This window comes from Cryptomeria japonica, chromosome 6, assembly GCF_030272615.1.
Source record: "Cryptomeria japonica chromosome 6, Sugi_1.0, whole genome shotgun sequence".
NCBI classification, from domain to species: domain Eukaryota; kingdom Viridiplantae; phylum Streptophyta; class Pinopsida; order Cupressales; family Cupressaceae; genus Cryptomeria; species Cryptomeria japonica.
Window position 1 is genome coordinate 405,975,093 of NC_081410.1, and position 20,610 is coordinate 405,995,702.

The 20,610-nt window shown below is 40.2% G+C and overlaps 1 protein-coding gene across 2 annotated transcripts in view; it reads right to left on the reverse strand.

The window, feature by feature from the left end:
• Positions 1–493: 493 nt before the first annotated feature.
• The window catches only part of LOC131065848 (outer envelope pore protein 21, chloroplastic), a 195,604-nt gene continuing 175,487 nt past the window's right edge, over positions 494–20,610 (reverse strand). The window contains exons 5-6 of one of the 2 annotated variants that reach the window (XM_058000489.2): positions 727–810; positions 494–622 (exon numbers count right to left, since the gene is read on the reverse strand). In XM_058000489.2, the coding sequence (XP_057856472.1) occupies positions 727–810 (84 nt within the window). In that variant the 3' untranslated portion in view covers positions 494–622. Of the gene's footprint in view, positions 811–20,610 lie in introns of both variants that reach the window. The other variant, XM_058000488.2, reaches the window with a different exon arrangement.

The following is a 20,610-nucleotide window of genomic DNA, read 5'->3' on the forward strand; positions in this document are numbered from 1 at the left end:
TCGTGGTCCGTTCGCGGTTCTGCACTGTTGGTTTCGAAGATACAAGGTTGAAGGAAGGCACCAAGGAGAGATAAGGGTGTAAGAAAAAACGCCGTAAAAACTGAGGATGAGGCCCCTCAACAATGTGGTTTCACTGGTTCAAGCTCCAGTCAAAAGCGGTTACCGAGCAAAAAAGTCTGAAATGTCCACATAAGATTTTGTGAAGCATGAAGTTAGGGTGCACATGTATAGGGCCCTCTCCCCTATAATAAGTGATTTATTATGAAAGTTTCTAAAAGGGTCATATCTTCCATTAATAAATGGTGAATGGTTAACATAAAGCTTAAATCAAAAAAAGAAATTAAATACAGTGCTAACAATCGGGTATATGGCACCTAAAAACTAAAGATATTCCTGTTCTGCTTTGACATTTAACTGTGTAATGACTTTGTACCACTATGCAATTGACTATAACCCCCACCAACATTACAGCATTAATATAGTTACAGTATACAGAAATTGGGAAAATAACTTGCACAGTTATTTATTGCACAATTATCGCTCTGTATAAAAAGATTGACATAAAAGAGAGAATCCTAACAACTGTGTAGAACGATACAGGAAGAGCATTCCCTCAAGAACCCTGAAACATTTCAGCAAATAAGACAATCAGATTTGACAATTGAAAAAAAACAATGATACAATGTTCAAATCGGAGTGGCCAAAATAACAGGCTTAGGCAATAACTCATAAATCATATTTCACACTCCAGCGACCATCAATATCAGTGTTGAACGTCCAGTTGTTTTCTCTAACTTGAAAATATGGCTTCTGTTTCACAAAGAGACAAGCGTTTGTTATGATGTGAATTTTCGTGAATAAATGCAAAGAAACAAACAAAATAAGACCAGGCCTTAATGGAGAAGAATTAAAAATAATCATTACAATTGATGTATCAAAATTACACTGCTACAACTGAAATTATCATTGCGACTGAAAGTAGAGATTCTTCTACGATAACAAAAGTACTTTGTTTTAGACATATGTTAGCAATATGAGGTCCTTAATTCAATACATGATACAATAAACTTTCTTGAAACATGGAATATACTTACAGAAGTAATATCTTGCAAAACTAGACTTCCTACTCAGAAACTAACTCGTAATACTCACCAAGGGGGCTAGATTTAAATGGATGACATGCTAAACTAAGAATATCACATTGTGGTTGATGAAATGTTAGCAATTGGTAATCCTTTCAGAAACAGAATTACTTCGTCTGGGAAAGCCTCTGACGGTGATTCTGAATATATAATAGCCACAAAGAAGCTACCAAAGAAATCCAGAGTTACATGATGGGGTTTCCCAAGTCAAAGTATAAGCATAGTCAAATAACCTGCCAGTACCAGTTAACTCAAGAAAATGACTTTGTTTATACATCCAAAGGAGAAATTGGAAATGAGCTGTCATTCAAATACATTTGATTGGGCAACCTAGTCAAAAAAAAAAAAATTCCATCGAATTCATCTTTACATATGGTACAAGCACGCAAATAAGGGCTTTTGTCGGCTCTGATCATTTGGTGGGATTTGTACAAGGTTGTGTTGGTTCTGGGTCCCATATGGACTGCATCCCATCAGGTTAGATTCTTCTTTGTCTTTTCTGAATTGTTTTTGCTGCCTTTTCTGTCTCTTTCCTGGCAATGGAAAAACAAACTCCTCCAATTTCAAAGAGTATTCTTGAACTTCCAGAACTTTTTGAAACAAATCACTTGGGGCAAGTGAAAATTGCCTCAACTACTAAAACTGGTAAATGGATCTGGGTTAATGCCAAACAGTTTAGGGGTATCTTGAAACGTAGACGTGCTCGGTAAAGATATGCACAGGAGAGAAAAAAACAATATCATAAGATCAGTAATCAGAGTCTCAGTTGCAAAGGTCACACCAAGAAATCCCCTTGGTTAGGTAGAGGCAATTACATGCCCTTTCGCAGCAGCGACCCTGGCGACTCTGACATTTATAGCCCTATTTCCACTCCTCTAACTTGGTCATCTGAATTATATGTGCAAGAACTATTAAATGCCAAAAGGAGGTTGGAGGCTTTGGAGGCTAAAGAACAACAAAAAGAGATTAAAATACAGGTGTTGACAACAGCTTATAAGTCCCTAGCAAACAACAATAAAGCATTAAAAGAACAAATATCATTTCTGCAGGATGCGCTTGTTGTTGGGAAATCTGAGTGGCAAAACATGAAGGATGGATGGCAAAATGTGAAAGATGAATGGCGAATTTTAAAGGTTTCAGTAGCAGCACATAGTGAGGGGCTTAATGCCAAGGCATTCCATGGTGGGATGGAGGAATCTTTGGATCAAACATGCCTAAATAAGAAGGCAGAATGCATAGAAGGTAAAAGCAGTTTCTCAGAAGTTACCAAAACTTGGGCCAACATCAGCAAAGAGACTGCAAACATGGGTAAGGAAAAAAAAATTCGAGTAGACGAAACACAAGATAAAGAGCTCAAAGAAAGGCAAAGAAGAGCAACAAATGTAATCATCAAGGGAGTGAGGGATTATGGGAAAAATGAACACACTCTTGACCTTGCAAGAGACTTCTTAAGAGATATGCTACTTTGGCAAGGGCAAATCACTAAATCTTGGAGAGTTGGCAAATTATGTGATGGGAAAAATAGGCCTATAAAGGTTATCTTACCAAGTGTTCGCGACAAGCAAAATTTGTTAAGTAAGAAGCAACTTCTAAAGGGTACTCATTTTTTCTTGGATGAAGATCTAACTATGAGACAACTAGAAGAAAGAAGGGCTGAAATGGCAAAGATTAGGGCAGCTAGAGATGAAGGAAAAAGAGTGTGGTTGTTCAATGGCAAAGCAGTAATTGCATATTTTGGTCCCCAAAATAGGACAGAGCAACAAGAGAGCAGCAAAACAACAACAACAAATGGAGCTGGGTACATTGCAACAAAAACCTTTTAGCCACATCGAGATGAAAACTTAGCACCGAGTCTTGCATCCCAAGTGTAATGTCCCCTACTTGATCTATTTAAATATACTAAAATTGATAGATTTTCTTCAATAGGTTATTAACAAGTGCTTGTCTATTTTCCTCATTAGCTGATTAATTTCATTATTCATAGTTCTTAATATAGATATCAAACCCTGCTACTACTTCAGTTTTAAGGGAGAAGGGTTTACATATGTTACCAAAGCGCTTAGAGACCAACTACAATAGGTTCCCTCAAAGTTTATAGATCCAAGCCCTTACCTATCTTGGGTCTATACCCTCAAGGCTTATTGGTCGCTGATCGCCACCCTATCTTGGGACTTAACCTATTGCTTGGATTTAGACTGCCCCTCTTTGGAACATCTCAATCCCATCTTCTTAAATACGGAAAGTAATAACATGATTTAGACTATAAGTATATATATTTTTTATGTATTATGAATACATATATGAAATTAAGTATGACTATCATACATGTTGCAGTCCATATTAGTATTACTATTAATTCTACATAAGAACATTATTGGGCTTCATATATTTAATATTAAGGATACTTATTAAACACATCCCCATGCATACCACCAAGAACAAGGATGTTACTGCCTGTAACTTAATAACAGTTCTGATCTGATCTGATCCATGGTGCTCTTACTAGATGCTTTTGATTCCTTTCCTTTATATCTCTCAATGTGAGGGAGAGGTCACATCTCTTCATCATGTATGCCCTTTGGCAAGAGACATACCCTTTCACCATTCCCTTTGATAGAGTGCAACTCTTCATTATTTCTGCCCTTTGAAAGGGACACAACCTCTCATAATCAGATCTGCACTTATCATTTAAATCAGATCTGCACTTCTTATTTCCAAATTATTCCCCCTCTCAAATGAGGTTCTCTTCTCCCTTTTATATCTCATTGTTGAGGGAGTCACGACCTTTCCTTTCATTTCTTTAGACTTTTCATTAACTTAATTAATTTTTAATTAATCATATTTAATTATATTTAATTATTTTATTTTATATTTTAATTTAATTTTAAATATTTTAATTTTATTATTATCATTTATTATTGAATTTTATTTCAAAGTGGGGACATTACACCAAGGCAAATACCAATCAAGATCTACCCAGGCCTCTTTGAGTCTAGTTTGTTGGAACTGTAGAGGCTACCCTTGGAGACGTGGGCCTGGGTTAGGGCCTATTGCGGAAGGTAGAGACGTTATTTGTCTTGTTGAGACTCATGAACACGAAGGTTGTAAAACTCCCATGTTCGAAGGTTATTCAAAAATGACAGTGTGGAACAAAGCAGCTAGCAATGGCAAGGGTCATGGTGGGATATTGGTGTTAGTGAAAAAAAAAGAAGGGCGTCTCATTCAGCTTGAAAAAGAGGACTCCAATAAACAGTTTTTATGGTTTAAGATCTCAGAAAATTACAATTTTATTAGGATTGCAGCATGTTATTTTGCTCCGCAGGTCTCCAAAACTTACAAGAATTGTGGTCTTGACAGCAAAGACCCCTTTGCTGCCCTAAAAAAAGATATTGATGTGTTCTCTCAGCTTGGTGAGGTCCTCCTTGTGGGGGATTTCAATGCTAGAACTGCAAGTGAACAAGCTTGCATCTTTAGTTGTAAAGATGATTGTAATCCTATTTGGCTCCTAGAAGAAGAAAATCACCAATGGGAGAGAGTGTCAGAAGACACCAATGATTGCAACCAATTTGGGGAAGAGTTGCTTACTCTCTGTGGCATGTTTGACTTAATTATCTGTAATGGTCTGATTAGATGGACAAATTCCAGCAATTTCACTTGCAACACTTACAATGGGGCGAGTGTGGTTGACTATGTTGTTTGTTCACATAGCCTATGTGAAAAAATCGAAGATATGGTGATCGGTGAACATTTATGGGACCTCAAATCAGATCACAAACCAATCTATTTAAGTATTGTTTGGGCAGAAAAGAGGTATTATGTGGAAAAAAATCAACCTTCCCTACAACAACATTCAAAGGGCAAAATTCTTTTGACACAAGAAAATGCTTGCATCTTCCAGGCTGCTTTGGAGAGACTTCTTAAATGGGAGAAAAAGACATTTCATGATCTCAACAGTCATAAGTTAACAAATCTGATCCATGTGGCCCTCTCAAAATGCAAAAGAACAAAAAACAAAAAATCTGAGACAAATTGTTTCCTGGTGAATGCTTGGTTTGATGAGGAATGCAAAATGTCTAGAAGAGGTTTAAGAAAGTCAAATAATAAAGAGACTCACATCAAAGCTTACAAACAGATTTTAAAGAAAAAGAAAGCTGATTTTATGTGTACTAGGAGGGAAGAGTTAATTTCTTAGCAAATATAATCCCAAACTTTTTTAGAAAGAGCTGCAATCAAAAAAGAAACAGATTGACAATAGTATCACAGCCACTCAATGGTTTGATTATGCTAGGCAACTTTATGAACATGATTTGGAGGTGGCTCCCCCACCCTTGGTCAACATTTCTACTAATCTTTTCACCGTGCAAGAAATTGAATTGGGTATTAAGAAATTGGGTGTTGGTAAAGCTAAAGACTTAGGTGAACTTCAAGCAGAGTTTCTCAAGTGGGGCATGAAAGTCCTTGCCCCTCATATTGCAAAAATATTCAATAACATCATTCCTCATGGGTTTCCTAAAGATTGGACTACAAGTCTTGCTATACCTCTTTTCAAAAGTGGAGATGTCAATAACCCCTCCAACTATAGGACTATAATGATCAATCCTTTGTTTGCTAAGTTATTTGGCAGCATGATAGAAAATAGAATCAGCAAATGGGCAGAAGAAAATCATAAACGTGCAAAAGGCCAAGCTGGTTTCAGACCTAAACATTCCACAGTTGATCATGGTATTGCTTTGAGACACATCATCGAAAAAACCTGGGAGAAAAAGGAAGATGTCTTCTGTTGCTTTGTTGATTTCAAAAAAGATTTTGACACAGTCCCACGTGACAAACTGTGGCATAGAATGGAAGAGCTTGGTATCCCGGCTCATCTTAGGGCTGCTGTTCATAGGCTTTATGAGGAGGTTAAAGTAAAAGTCAGAACTCCTGATGGCATTTCAACTAGTTTTAGGAGTGATATTGGTGTCAAACAAGGGTGTCCTCTTTCCCCTACCTTGTTTGGCTTATACATTGACAAACTTGAAGAATGGTTAAATATGCAGAATGGTGATGGTATTCAATTGGGTGAATTTGTGATAAGGCTGCTCCTTTATGCTGATGACCTCATTTTGCTTGCTAATTCCGCCCTTGGTTTGCAAGAGCACTTATTTGCCCTTGAGCGCTTTTGCAATATTGTGGGAATGTAAGTTAATATCAGCAAGACGAAAATCATGGTTTTCTCAAGTAGAAGGAAACAAGAGCAACATAAGTTTTACTTTGAAGGTCGCATTCTTGAAGAAGTTGCAGATTACAAATACCTTGGAATTGATTTCAACAAGAGTCTTAGTTGGGAAGGTTGCAGGAAGAAGAGAACTCTAGGCGGCTGGAAGGCACTCTATGCACTTCAAAATAGATGAAGAGAGGCTGAGCTTTGGGATTGGAAAACCATCCAAACACTTTTTAGGCTTTTGGTGTTGCCGGTTATTCTATATGGTTGTGAAGTTTGGGCCAGCAGTACCTTAGATTCTCAATGGAAGCAAATTGAGAGAATTCAAAAACGTTTGATCACAAGCAAGTTCAAAATTAAAAGCACGGTCCCATATGATATCATGTTAAGTGAAACGGGTGCTGCCCCTATTGAGGCAGCTGCTATGGTGCGTCTCATTAGCTATTTAAAAAGAACCGAGCAAATGGGAGAAGATAGATGGCCTAAGGTTGTTGTCAACGACACTTTATGCAAAAGGAAGAAGACGTGGATGAAACAAAACATCAAATGGTTGAAAAAATGGGATATTTATTTGAACTCATGCCCCACAAACAGCAAGGAGATAAAGGTCTTCGTTATGGAAAAGTTTTACAAGAAAAATTGGAGTATTGGGTTAGGAAGGAAGAAACAATACTATATTAATGAGTTCAACCCCAATTATGATCATCTTCAAAAAGTCTATATAGGGGCTAATATATCATGGAAGGCTAAAATTCTAATCGCACAGCTTAGAACCAACTCTCACCAACTTCGGTGTGAGACCGAGCAGTGGAAAAGGCCAAAAGAGATTTGGGAAGAAAGAGTTTGCCCGTTTTGCGTCAGCGGGAGTGTGGAAACTGAAAAACATTTTATCTTGGAGTGTGAAGCACTTAAAGTCAGCCGGGAGAAGTTTGCCAATTTCCTAACTGCCAGCACATGGTATAACCTATTCAGCGAGAAGCATATCGTGAAGATGGGTGCTCTCATCATCAGCCTGAATAAGCAGAGACCAGACCTTAAAAAAACTGATTCAGCTTGATCAGATTGTCCCATAGGCTATTCTTAGCCTCATGGACGTTAAAATTCTTTCTTCTTCTTCTTCTTCTTCTTTCTGCAAACTGAAACCTGCCTGAACTTTTCATCTTGTTGCATGTGACATTCCATTATGCATGGATAGCCTATTTGAAATATATGTCTATTAAAAAATTTGTACAAGTCTTTTGGTAGGTGGCTAAAATGCCTATTGTTCCAGGCACACATCCCTACATCATCCATCCACAATGCCTAGATGAGACAACCACATAGGGGGAGTATATTCCAAGTTTGAAACTGGATTTTCTGCTGCACTAGTACCTAATGCTAGACAAACAACCGATAGACTGAATAAGTGGAATGCTTTATGCACACTTGATAACTCAGCAGTATTCAATTTTCCACAGCCATAAGCCAAACTTAATGTCTATGTAGTGGAGCTTCCATGGCATTGTGAATCCCCTATTTTTTGGTCTGCCAAGTTTTTTAGTTTTTATTAAATAGTAAGCTTGCAGAAGTGCAAATAATCCAGAGACTTCTTAACAAGCATCTTTGGCCGAAATCCCCCATCCCAGTCCCAGGGACGTTTCAAGGACATCGGGACAGCTAGGGGACGTTCCCCCCATACCCAAATCCCCCAAAATTGCATGAAACGTCTTGGGAAAAGGGGGATGCCGGCCCCAGCTGTGGGGGACATGATGTGTTCTTTATGCACTTCATACATAGAATAAAATACCAAGGTATCTTATCCTCTCTTGAACAAAATCTCCTCAAATGCTGAACTAAGTGATCACTTGAGGTGACTCCAAGGTTCCAAATGTCAGGTCTTGATGTGTGGATAAGCTCAATGATTAATGTGATATTGCTGGAATCACAAAGGAGACTTACATTTTAAATGAACTCTTGCTTGAATGTGGTTGAAATGCGAAAACATACTTGAATTGAAAAAATATAAGAAGGATTGAGGGTTAAGAAAGTTAATCTAATCCTAAGAATGTAAGAAACTATGAATGACTTAGTGAAATTCTACTAAACTTTGCTTTGCCATGCAAAGAACAACTCCACAAAACTAGTGCAATCTTCTAAGGTAATCTTCTGATGTTCAAATCACCACCAACACAAACACCATCAATGGGTGAGTAGCAATCGAAGTTAAGTTTATGTAAAGAGTTCAGTCAAACACGCGAAGTATTTAGCAATTAGTGAAAGCTTCACCTTGAGATAGCTCAATTCATTGGATAGCTATTCACCTTGACTTATTCACTCCGACCGGGACTAAGGTTGGTTACCCACCCGGCAATGAGAAGTTGGAGCTCTTTCATCGAGTGTGCGATCATGATAGGACTCGAGGAAGAAGCCCCGGCTAACTCCGTGCCAGCAGCCGCGGTAAGACAGGGGGGGCAAGTGTTATTCGGAATGACTAGGCGTAAAGGGCATGTAGGCGGTGAATCGGGTTGGAAGTAATTGATTGAAGTAGGGGGCAGAACAAACAACTAATAAAAGAACAGGTGGGGCAGCGGTAAAGATAGAGGTAGAAGTGGAAACAAGATCAGAAGCAGCTACGAAGCCCCAGTTGAACCCTGTGAATTAGCTAGTCGATCGAGTTGACTGAGAAGAAGCACTAGCAGGGGCCAGTCGAAGAACCGATTATACACGTAGTATGAACATGCGAATTCCACCATTAATCATCCACAATAACTTCCATCCATCTAATCAACATGAAAATAAATGAGAAGTAGAGACTATGCAAATGTTGAATCAACACATAAAGTTCACCATATCTTCAATGAAAATAATATGCTTCTTGCAACAAAGTCTTGACAACAATCTCTTTTTCTCCTACTCTACTCTACCTATCTGCTATCAACTATTAACCATTCGCTATCAACTATTAACCAGCTATTAACCTTTACAAATGAGAGAATGGAGCCTTATATAGTGCTCTCAATACAAATGAGTGGCCGGGATCAAATCCGCATCAATGGCCAAGATTGAAAGATAAAAACCCTAATTAGGGTTTGTTACACCCATTACATAACATTTAATGCTTGACCAAGGATAAAAAATTACATTTTTAGGACACATGTCTTTCCTTGAATGTTTGACCAATGAATGATGAGGTTAAGTACATCAAACTTTATGCCTTCACATGTGGTAGTTATCCTCATTGGATGAGTCAAGTGCATTGAACCTAGATGACTTGACTTGGAAGGATGTGATTGGGTTGAAGATGACTAGGGGCCACCTCAACTACTTGCTCCTTGTAACTCATCACAAGTGTTTGTGATTCAGGCAATATCTCTTGATACTCAACATTTCCAAGCCCGTGATGAATGATGGCAAAAGATATTCCCAAATTGCATCATTTTATTTTACTTGATCACTTTTGCATTCTCTTTCTCTTGTGTGGAAGCTCCTTCCTTAGGATGTCTAGAACTTGTTCTTGCATTGCTCTCTATCTTGAATCTCTTATCTTTGATTACTCTCTTGTTGTATTGGCAACAATTTCTTTGATTTCCGAAGGAAATTCAATATAGTTGTAAAATTCCTTCCTTTAGCACTTTCATCTCTTATGCTTGCTCTTTGAATGTCTTGAAGTCTTTATGGAATCCCTCATTGTAAACGACTCTTTACATTATTGGAGTCTCTCTCATGATGATTGCAATCCTTGTGTTGTAATGCCCCAAGTCCTCTATCCTTGCATTAAAACTTGATGTTGATGCATTCCACTTGCTAGATTGAGGTAGTCCTTCTTTGACTTGCCATGTCATGAAGTCCTTGTTGTTGATGAATAATCCATCCGCTTTCTTGGATAGCCTGACCTCTCCCTCAAGCGGTGAAGCTTTCCTCCCTTGTTGCAATGTTCTTTGAGATGCTTGCAGCCTGCTCACTTACCTTCTTTTTTAGTTGCCTGCAAAACAAACAAGGGAAGCATCAAACACCTATGACTATAGACAGATTTCACACATTTTTCAAACTTTCTAATCTGATATGCATTCCTAATGGGGTGAAATAATGTTCTAACATCTGATCTCATGTTTGATTTTTATTGATTTCAGGTCTGATTTGGAGCTTTCAGTCTGAGGTGATTTTCATATCAGCAGGTCTGATTTTCCACCTGTACTATTGTGGATTTTGAGGAGAAATGGAAGATTGCTAGGAAGGCTGGGCTTTTGGGGGACAACTGGAAGTGCTGTGAGGAAGTCCAAGCTTTTTGATGGGAAGTGGAAGTGAGAAAAAGAAGACCGGGCTTTTTGATGGGAAGTGGAAGTGGAAGTGAGCAAAAGAAGTCCGGGCTTTTGGCCAGCAAGTGGAAGTGAACAAGGTAGTCTGTGGATTTTAAGGTGTAAAGGAAGTATTCTACCTTGTTTTAAAAACTTGCTGATTTCAAGAACTCTTCACTCAATTCACTTCAAAGCATCCTTGATTGAGCAAGTTCAACATTTCTTCTTCACATCAAGGATTAATCTTGCCAACTTCATGCATGGCTGTGGATTGGAGCATGGAAAGGAAGAACCTTGTCCTATGTTGCGGATTTGGAGGGATAAGGGAATGAGATGGCCAGGGTTTTGACCATGAAGTAGAAGTATTGTGAAGCTGGCTGGGGTTTTGAGGGTGCACTGGAAGTGAAAGGGGGATGATCGGGCTTTTAGGCATCCAATGGAAGTGATAGGATGACCGGCGTTTTAGACATGAAGTGGAAGTAAACCCAAGCTGGCCGGGCTTTTGGCGGGTGACTGGAAGTCCTTCCAAGCTGGCCAGTTTTTTGGAGGGTGACTGGAAATAGTGTAATCCGCTGCCCCTCTCCTTCAATATTAACATCTCTTGCTCAATTAACTTTCAAGGCATCCTTATCTTCTTTCACTAAGGCATTTTGTCATCAGCATTACTCATTATTGTCTTTCAAACCTCTTCAAGTACTTGACTTCCACAAGGCGTGAATCCTAACAAATGAAGGGGTGGTGCATCCAAGCCGGCGCTTTCAGCATGTGAGGGAAGTAGAACTTCTCCAAGGTAGGCCACGGATTTCAAGGCCAAGTGGAAATCTGTGGATTTGGGGGTGAGGTGGAAGTATGCTAAGGTAGGCTGAGGTTTTGGCCAACAAGTGGAAGTTACTCATGATTGATCTTGCCACCCAGACTTTGCTTAGTGATAAGTTTGTAGTCATGTAAGCTTGTTATGAGACCAATTAGCTTGGAAGCAAACCATACTTGTGCTTTGCACAAGGTGTCAAGATGATCCCCTTACTTAGCCTATTTCGATCTTTTCTCTGTCCTCATGTTTCTTGGATTATTTGATCATATCTAAACACTTGAATCTCCTCAAAACTCTAATCACTTTGGATTGTATGCATTTAGGATCTAGTGACATTGGATGCATAATGCTTGCCTAGGTGAAACAACGACGCTATCCCTTCAAGGATGACTCTCAACACTTAAACAAATTCAACCCTAGCAGCTTAGCAATTTTCCTTGCAACTTGACAACATTGACATCTTTGACAACAATCTTGCAGTTTTGACATCCTTGGCAACTTCAACCCAAAATCATCATATCCTAACCAACTAGACTAACTTCCTCTCACGGAAAGGCTAAAGACCAAGACAACTAACAAAACGATTACCCTAAGCTAAAGAGAAAAAGTGAAGGGGGGAGGGGGGTGTCTCCATTTGCAATGGGGCGATATGTGAAAACGTCACAACATGACGTTCAATCGTCCCAGGGACAGAGGGAGACATCTGAGACATCCCTTGACCGTCCCGGCGACAGCTAGGCATCCCCCGCAACTGGGACCTTTTTTGACACTCAAACAATATAAAAAAATAACATTTTTTTCATTGCCCCTCCCTCCAAAAACACCCCAAAGCTCATTACTATACACATTTTGACTCATTTGGTCATTTGTGTGAGAAGAAAAAACTTGGAGCAGCAAGAGGGTTTGAAGGAAGCCATTGAAAGAGGAGATTTCATTCAATCTCAAAAAAAATGGGCAGCAGTGAAGGTGATAGTAGTAGTGAGAATGAAGTGGAAGTGTTGAGAGTAGTAGTAGGCGGCAACCTAATAAATTTAAGTGCCCTTCAAAAATCATGGAAACATACACAAAGGGGCTTTCAATAAAAATAAAACTCTTCTCCAATGCATTACACCTAGAGGTGAAAGAAAGAGAAATTATGTTAAGGAATAAGATTGTCTAGAAAATAAGGAATTTTCTAGAGAAAATTTTTAGAAAAAGAAAAACAACTAGAAGATGTCCAAGAAAAAGAACAATCCAGTTTTAGAATTCTAGGAAGTTTCTCAATTCAACTATAAATATGAAGCTATTCATTGCAAACAACAATGCAATGTAATATGGTTGTATGTTGTGTTGTCCTCATTTTTGGTTTCCAAAAATATGGGCAACCCCCTTGAATTTTTCTTTAAAATTCATGTTTTTGTGTCTCTAGTGCATGCTTTTCAAGGTCAAACTCTATCTTGATTAAATGTTCATTTGAATGTGCGTGTTCCCTTTGGTTTTCCTTGTTAAGTTTTCGTTGTTTTGAGTCTTGTTTTTGCCCTTTAGTTCAAAATCGGGTTTTTGAAGTCATAGTGCAAGTTGGGGGTCTCTTTTTAGAGACAGCAAGTAGCATAACTTACTTGTAGTTGGGCTTCTAAAGCCCGATTACAAGTTTTAAAGTCTTTGTTATTATTGGTCACTTGTATTCAGGGGTTCAAAACCCGATTACAAGTGTTTCCGTTCTTATTGCACATACAAGTTAGTCTTTAACTTGCAATTGGGTCGTAGAGACCTGATTGCAAGTAGATGAGTTGTAAATTAAAGTGCGTTTTTAGTCACTTGTACTTGTGTGTTTAAAACCCGATCTTTAGTCTTTTTGAATATAAATCACTTGTAGTCGGGACCACAAGTTTTTGTGTTGAAGTTCCTTTTCTTTGTTGCCCGTTTTCTTTGGGAGGCGTGGCTTTGCATTTATGGATGGAGAGATTGCATCCTAGGAGGAATCTTTCTTCTGTATTGACCATAAGATCTCTTGAGAAGTTCTTTTCAAATCGCATTGTTCTTGGTTAAGTCTTGTTCCTTGGCTAAGGTGGCTTTCTCTTTTCAGGTATGGTCTTTCTCTATCTTTCCCTTTGTTGTTTTGATGTTAGGGTTTCTGCATTTTAGTCTTTATGTTTTGAATGATAGCTGTTTTCTTTGCTTCATTTTCGTCTTCCCTTGTGCATTTCTTTAGTTCGCTTCTTGTGCATACATATTTTGGTGACATACAGTCGGGTTTCTTCAAACCAATTGCATGCACTTATTTTCATCTCCCTGTCATTCTACTTTCGTGTCGCTTTGGGTGTTCTAATGCGAGGCGATTTCAATTGGTTTCAAGTTTAGTCACTTGTAATCGGGTCATTATGACTCAATTACAAGCTTATTTACCCCCAATTCGATAAGACTTGCAATTGGGTCATAATGACCCGATTACAAGTGAATGAGGATATTCCATTTTCCCATTATTTCAAGAAGACATACTTGTAATCGGGTCATTATGACCCGATTGCGAGTCTTTCCCAATCACGTTTTTAATTTTGGCAACTTGCAGTCGGGTCATGATACCCGATTACAAGTTTAAAATGTAATCTTCCCCTATTGTCTCGTTTGATCTTCCAAATGTGCATCGTTTCCTTTCTTGCGTTTTGGCAAATAAAGTCTTTATTTACTTGCAGTCGAGTCCTAGAGACCCGACTACAAGTATAAAATGTATTGTTCTACCCTCCTTCTGCACACTTGCAATCGGGTCTCCAAGACCCAACTGCAAGTGTGAAGTTTGTTACTACATCTCAACTTGGCAAGCTCATTCCATTTGCAGTCATATTCCTCCATGGTCAAAGCGCTTTCCAAGAGACCATATCGCATATTAACCACCTGTAATCGGGTCCTCAAGACCCGACTACAAGTATCCATTATCATTTGCCTTCAAATTTTACCATTCCACTTGCAGCGGGGTCTTGGAGACCTGATTACAAGTGCGAATTGTGAAAGTTCTTTCACTTGTAGTCAACCCCCCAAGATCCGATTTACTCCCTATCGCTGTCAAAGCTCATCCGTAAAGCATCTTTGAGTCGGTCCAAGTTGTTTCATGATAAAATTTCTCCAAGTCTTGGTGTAAGCATTGGTTTTGAAAAGGTTTGAGGATTATGGAATCCCCAATAGCTGCTGAACTATATGTTCTTACCCTCTTAAGTTTTCATCATAGTGTTGCAGATTCTTGTTCGATGACAAAAGAACTGGCATCTCCTCCAAACAAGAAAATGAAATATAAGTATGAAAAATACCAGAATGAGATTGCTCCCACTCAAGTAGTTTCTCTCATTGATGAGATCTGAGACACAAAGATTGGACATGTGGACATGTCTGAGTTCTTGGAAAGAACAGAGGGCTCACCAACACATGGGATGCAGTTGCTCTTAAACAGCCATATTCATTTGGTCTCATCTTTCCCAGTGGCTGCCTTGGAACCTAAGTTCATACTTGCATGTGCATCTCATTTTGATGAGGAGACTAGAACAATCAGGGATGATGATGGGAACGTCATTATTAGGTTAGATGTAGAAACCATTGATAAGATTTTCAAAGTCCCCACAGCTCCTGTGTATGCAGACATCACTATGAAGAGCGCTCTGGATTATTATAACCAAAGAAGATCTGATTGTAATAGGCACATCAATGCCAAGTGGCTTAATACTCCTAGAACTTGCTTTTCAAGATGGCCCAAGTTGTATCGCTGCGACTTCATTGAAGAAGTTGGCGACATGATCACTCTTCTCAATAGGATAATGGGTTTGAGACACTCTAATGTGTTTGAAATCTGGATGTATAAGCATATTGTGATCATGAGGAAGGGGCAATCTCACATTTTTTGGGGAGAAGTCATCAGCGACAACCTGTGTGAGCAGCTGTCACAAGTTCCCGCTACCTTCACTTTCTATATGAATTCATACTTGCTGTATATCACAGCGCCACTCAGACAATTTCCTGGTCTTTCTACCAAGGGTGACAGGTCGTCGGTGCCAGTATGGAAGTATTACGAGCAGCTGACTTTAAGGTCTAGTAGAATTCATTACAGAAGAGTACAGGATGCGTTCTTTGGTCACTTCATGTGTCTTTTTGACAAAACAATCAAGAACAGAAGAGTCTCTGAGGCAGCTTGGAAGAAAGTGAATGAGACTTTCACTTATATGAGGGTTGGATGCTTTGAGGGTCAACCGTACATGCTACCAAGGTATCGTACGGACAAGATCATCTTGATGGAGTTAGCAAGACAGTTGATGGCAATTCATGCAATACAACTTGCCAATCAAAAGTTAGGTATCAATATTCCCGCTCATAATCCATTGCAAATTGGTTGGTATTCTTTGAACAACTTAGCAAGAGCCAAGGAAATGGAGACCGAACTCCAAGAAATCAAATTGAGGAAGTTCAAGGAGAGTAAAGATTTTGATTATCGAGGGATGAAAGACAAAATCAAGAGGGCCTTCACTCATGTTCATCACCTTGAAGATATATGGGTTTATCTTCGCATTGAAGAAGATATTAGGAGAATGGATTACAGTAGGCTCACCTTGGAGTAGATTGTAGATCTTCATTTGACCAAGATCCTGGAAGGAATGGTAGATGATGGAAAGATCCTTGATCCAGAATACATAGAGCAAAGAGTTGTTGAAGCCCCTCTTCCTTCTCCTCAATGGTCAAAGAAGGAATGCGATTCGATCTTTGACAGATTTCAGCCCATTTTGGCAAACACCAACGCTTGGCTAAAGAACAATATTGTCAAGACCATAAAGATTAAAGGTGGAGAAGAAGGTGATTCAACTGGACCTGTTGGGCGAAGATTTGAAGTCAGGATCAAGTCCAAAGAAGGTGCCTCCTCTTCTGGCACTAGAATCAAGCTGAGGGTCAGTAGGGCTTTGGTTATTCCTCCACCAGAAGTGTCATTGAAGGGAAAGGAAAAGCCACAGGTGCAAATACGGGTTATTGATGCTGACAATGATACTCATGAGAACATAGTAGGTTCACCTCCTTCGGTAGGCTCAGATTTCCCTCATGCAGCCCTTCCCCAATTATCATTGGATGTACCCATGTCCCCAATTGATACGAATGTGGATTCTTTCTCCACGGTTCATGTGGAACTTGTGGAACCAAGTACTGTTGAACACAATGTACCACTGAGAGGGGGGTGAATCAGTGGTTTCCAAAACTCTTAAACCTTTTCATACTAAGAGAGAGTATCAGTTAGTAAAACAAACACAAGTAAACCTACCAGCGAGATAATGCAAGACTTCACAATGCACATCACATAACACCAGTATATACGAGGAAAACCCAAGATAGGAAAAACCTCAGTGAGAAGTGCTGTTGGAGTCTATTGCTCCAATCCAACCTCACAATGAAAACCTTCGGTTACAACATTTAGGGCACCAACCCAAGGAGTACCACTCTTGCTTTAGGGCACCAACCCCTGATTTAGGGCACCAACCCAAGGAGCACCAATCCCTGCACTGAGCTCCAACTCAATGATCTATCATGTACATAATCAATTACAAAAGTAATAGTCTGATTACAAGTGAACCTTGTAACCACTGCATACACTTTACCCTGTCAGTTTCTCACCTCCTCTGCCTTACCGGTTGACTTCTACTCTTCCTTCTATCTCTCTCTCAATCCCTCTGATCACCTTCACTTGCTGCTACTGACACACCGGTTCTACCTCTGCCTGTTGGATGATCAGTCAAAACATACACCGGCTGTCGGTTTCTCTGCTCACCGGTTTGTCCTTTCTCAGCTCACTGCCTGCCGGATCTTCTCTCCCTCACACATGCAGCTGCTTCACTCTCCACTACCTTCTAATTGGCTTGAACACTGTCGGTTTCCACCTCTACAACTCACTTTGTAACTTGCAGGTTTGTCTGATCTTGCCAGTTAAGCCACTGTTAAACCCTCTCACCGGTTTAACCTTCCCCGCTAGTTCTTTTCTTCAGATGCTGAGTTCCTTGACTCTTCTCAGTCTTATCTCCTCTTTTCTCTGCTCAGGATCACTCTCCTTCACCAACCAACATCATCGAATACGATCTTCTGCCTTCATTCTTATTATCGAGCTTTCTCGCCAAAACATAGCTTCAAACTCTTGGCGTGCAAGGGTTTCTTCCACTGAACACGAGGTCAATCGGATCCAATCAGATCTCGTTCTGCACGAGGATGAACAACCTGCAAGCAATCAGGCATCACCTACCATATCTTCTTCCTTCCAAGGCGCGTTTGCTAAACTTAGCAAACACAGACAGTTCATCGGCAAGGCACGAGATCAATCACCATAAATGGTTCAGCAAATTGCATCACCAACCTCATTCTGCATCTGGACACTCTACATTGATCGATGCATCCCATTGATCACCTCTGTTCGACCTTCCTCGAGCCGCAAACCTCTGTAACACCTCCATGATTTACGGGGTCTGTAATTAACGTCGGCCAACTCTGTAACAACCTCGTCGGTGCACACTCCATCTACCGCTACATGCATGTCCACCATCTTGACTCCACGTGGTACCTTTGTCGGCATCCACCTTAGGTCACCAAGTCGGTCCGACTTGGTCACTAACCAATTACACACAACTGGTGTGTGCATCACATCACCGGTCCCTCTTTGCCTACCAGTTGTCTAACCCTACTGGTATGTCTTCCCTTACCGGTTAACCTTCTTGCCTTCTCCTTGTGCCGGTGGATCTTGTTAGCCCGGTCATCAACCATGTTGGTCCTCAGTAGCAATCTAGGATGACTCATCACATGCATCTTCATCAAACTAAGAGCACTTCACTTTTGTCTCTCTGTTCACTTGGTTGTATGCCGGTATCCACCTTGTTTACTGGTTGACAAGTTTTTGCCTTCATACCGGTAATGTGCATGATATCTTCATGCCATCCATCTCCAACTATTATGCATCTATGGCAACACCACTTTCCATCTGTATACTGGTAACTCCATGTGTGCAACTGCAGAGCCTTATCTTCATTTGATTGGTTCTCTACTCAACCGGTTTGCCAAGGTGGCAAACTCACCATCTTAACTCTTCCTTCTCTGCCCTGGTAGCACATCATGTCTTCACATGCTGATCCGGTGCACATCTTTGATCTCAACCTCAGTAGGCTTCCACATCTTGTACATTAGTCATCCGGTCTATGCATCCAATCACCTGCCTTTGCTTATTCTGACTGTCTTATCTCGGAGAGTCATGATGTATGCCAAGTAAACTATGGGATAAGCAAGGTATTACCACTTACCGGGGGGGGGGAGAAATAGACAACTGCAATTCAACCACCAAACACCAGTGAAGGAAGATCTATGTCACCTGCCAGTAATAATGTGACTTCACTGAGGAGAGGATACATCTTCAACTTGACATATGTCCCGATAGCTTTTCCATATGTCATCTTTGCTTACTGAAGCAACACACACTCTGTCAACCTTCTCTTTCTCGATGGGAGTCCTGCTAGTTGACAACATACTAACATACCGGTTGCACTGCTGACCCTTCATTAGTTCATACTACAAATTTTACCGATCACAAGCTTGTCGGTTCATATCACTCACCGGTCACTTCTCTATCATGCTTGTTTAGCATCAACATGCATACTCACAAACCAGTTCCTTCTTCCCAATACTGACATGTAAACCGGTTACTCCCACAAGCTTACCTGGCGGCTTTACTGTCCACACTATCGATTGATAGCACTAACAGCATATCAACTATTCTCCCATACCGATTGTCCTGCTTTATGCTATACCGGTTGACATCAATGACAACACAATGCCAACAATCTCCCCCTTTGACATTGATGTCAACACATGTAGTATCCGGTATACTACAGATCCTTTCTCCCCCTTTGACAACAATGCAATGGGTCTTGACAGTCGGTATACTGCAAGCTCTCTCTTCCCCTTTTGTACTGGTTGCTTGTTACCTTTTTACCATTATGCTCTGCAACCTCTCAACTAGCAACACTTGAACTGGAAGGCTGACACCAATTTGTTTGACATATTCTCCCCCCATGCAAGTAACTCATATCTTTGTTCACAACTCCCTATATACCGGTCGACTGTGGAACAACAATGACACTTGATCTCCACTTGTGTCAAGTGTATCAGATACCAATCATAAAATATGAATGTGAACTCCCCCCTGAATCACAACCCTCTGGTCTTCATTTTTCCATCAAGTCCTAAACTGGTACCCAAACTGCACATGTACCGGTGGAAGTGAGCATCTATGAGTGTTGATGGTCTTTCACTTCCATGACATCCATCCCATCTTTGTGACATAAACATGCCTGACCACAATGCCAAGTCACATTGACTCCATGTCAACTCTCACACCGGTTGACATCATGATGTCTCATACACATGGGATCCGCTACTGGTCCAACACATTGTCATTTAGGACAACTTTTGATATCATCAAAGATATAAATTCATCTGTCCAGGCTATCGGAGCCGCTGCAACACAACCGGGATGCATTGACTCGCATAAACCACTATACTGGTTAATATCCACACCGGTAACACACTTCACACACCAGTTTATACTACCGGTTCACTATCTTCACCGGGTCACCTTGTCCATTAGCCTCTGTCTTCTTGTGTCACTTGTCTCTTATCCCGATTACACTTCAAACTATACATTGACACAAGTATGAGTGTGTAGTCAAGGCAGCAACCACACATACACCTATCTCACCTTTTTCCTTCTTACCGGCAGCAACCTGGCTTCTCCTTTGTTCTTATCAAGCATGGGGTGAATGATCTGATCAGTAATTAGCTCCCCCTTAGTCCTGCATCTCCTTTTAAGCTTTAGGAGATATCACTTGTGCAATGAATGCACAGTGCCGGTCCATGGTCATATTTTCATCCTTCTTCCTCCATACCTTCTTGGACTCTTTCCTTTCCTTATTTGCAGCCCTTGGAGTAGTGTTGACCTTCTTCTGCTCATTGGACCTTGCTTTACCAAATTCTGCAGCATGACCGGAAGCATTGTTGTAGAAGCATACAACATTCATGCCAATCAAATAATTGGGGGCCCTTCTAACATACCGGTTTCCTCTTCCTTTTCTGATTATGCTATTGTAGCCAGCAACCGGTTTCAACTGACTTCTGGATATTGCAGGTACGGTTCTCCTTTGGGCA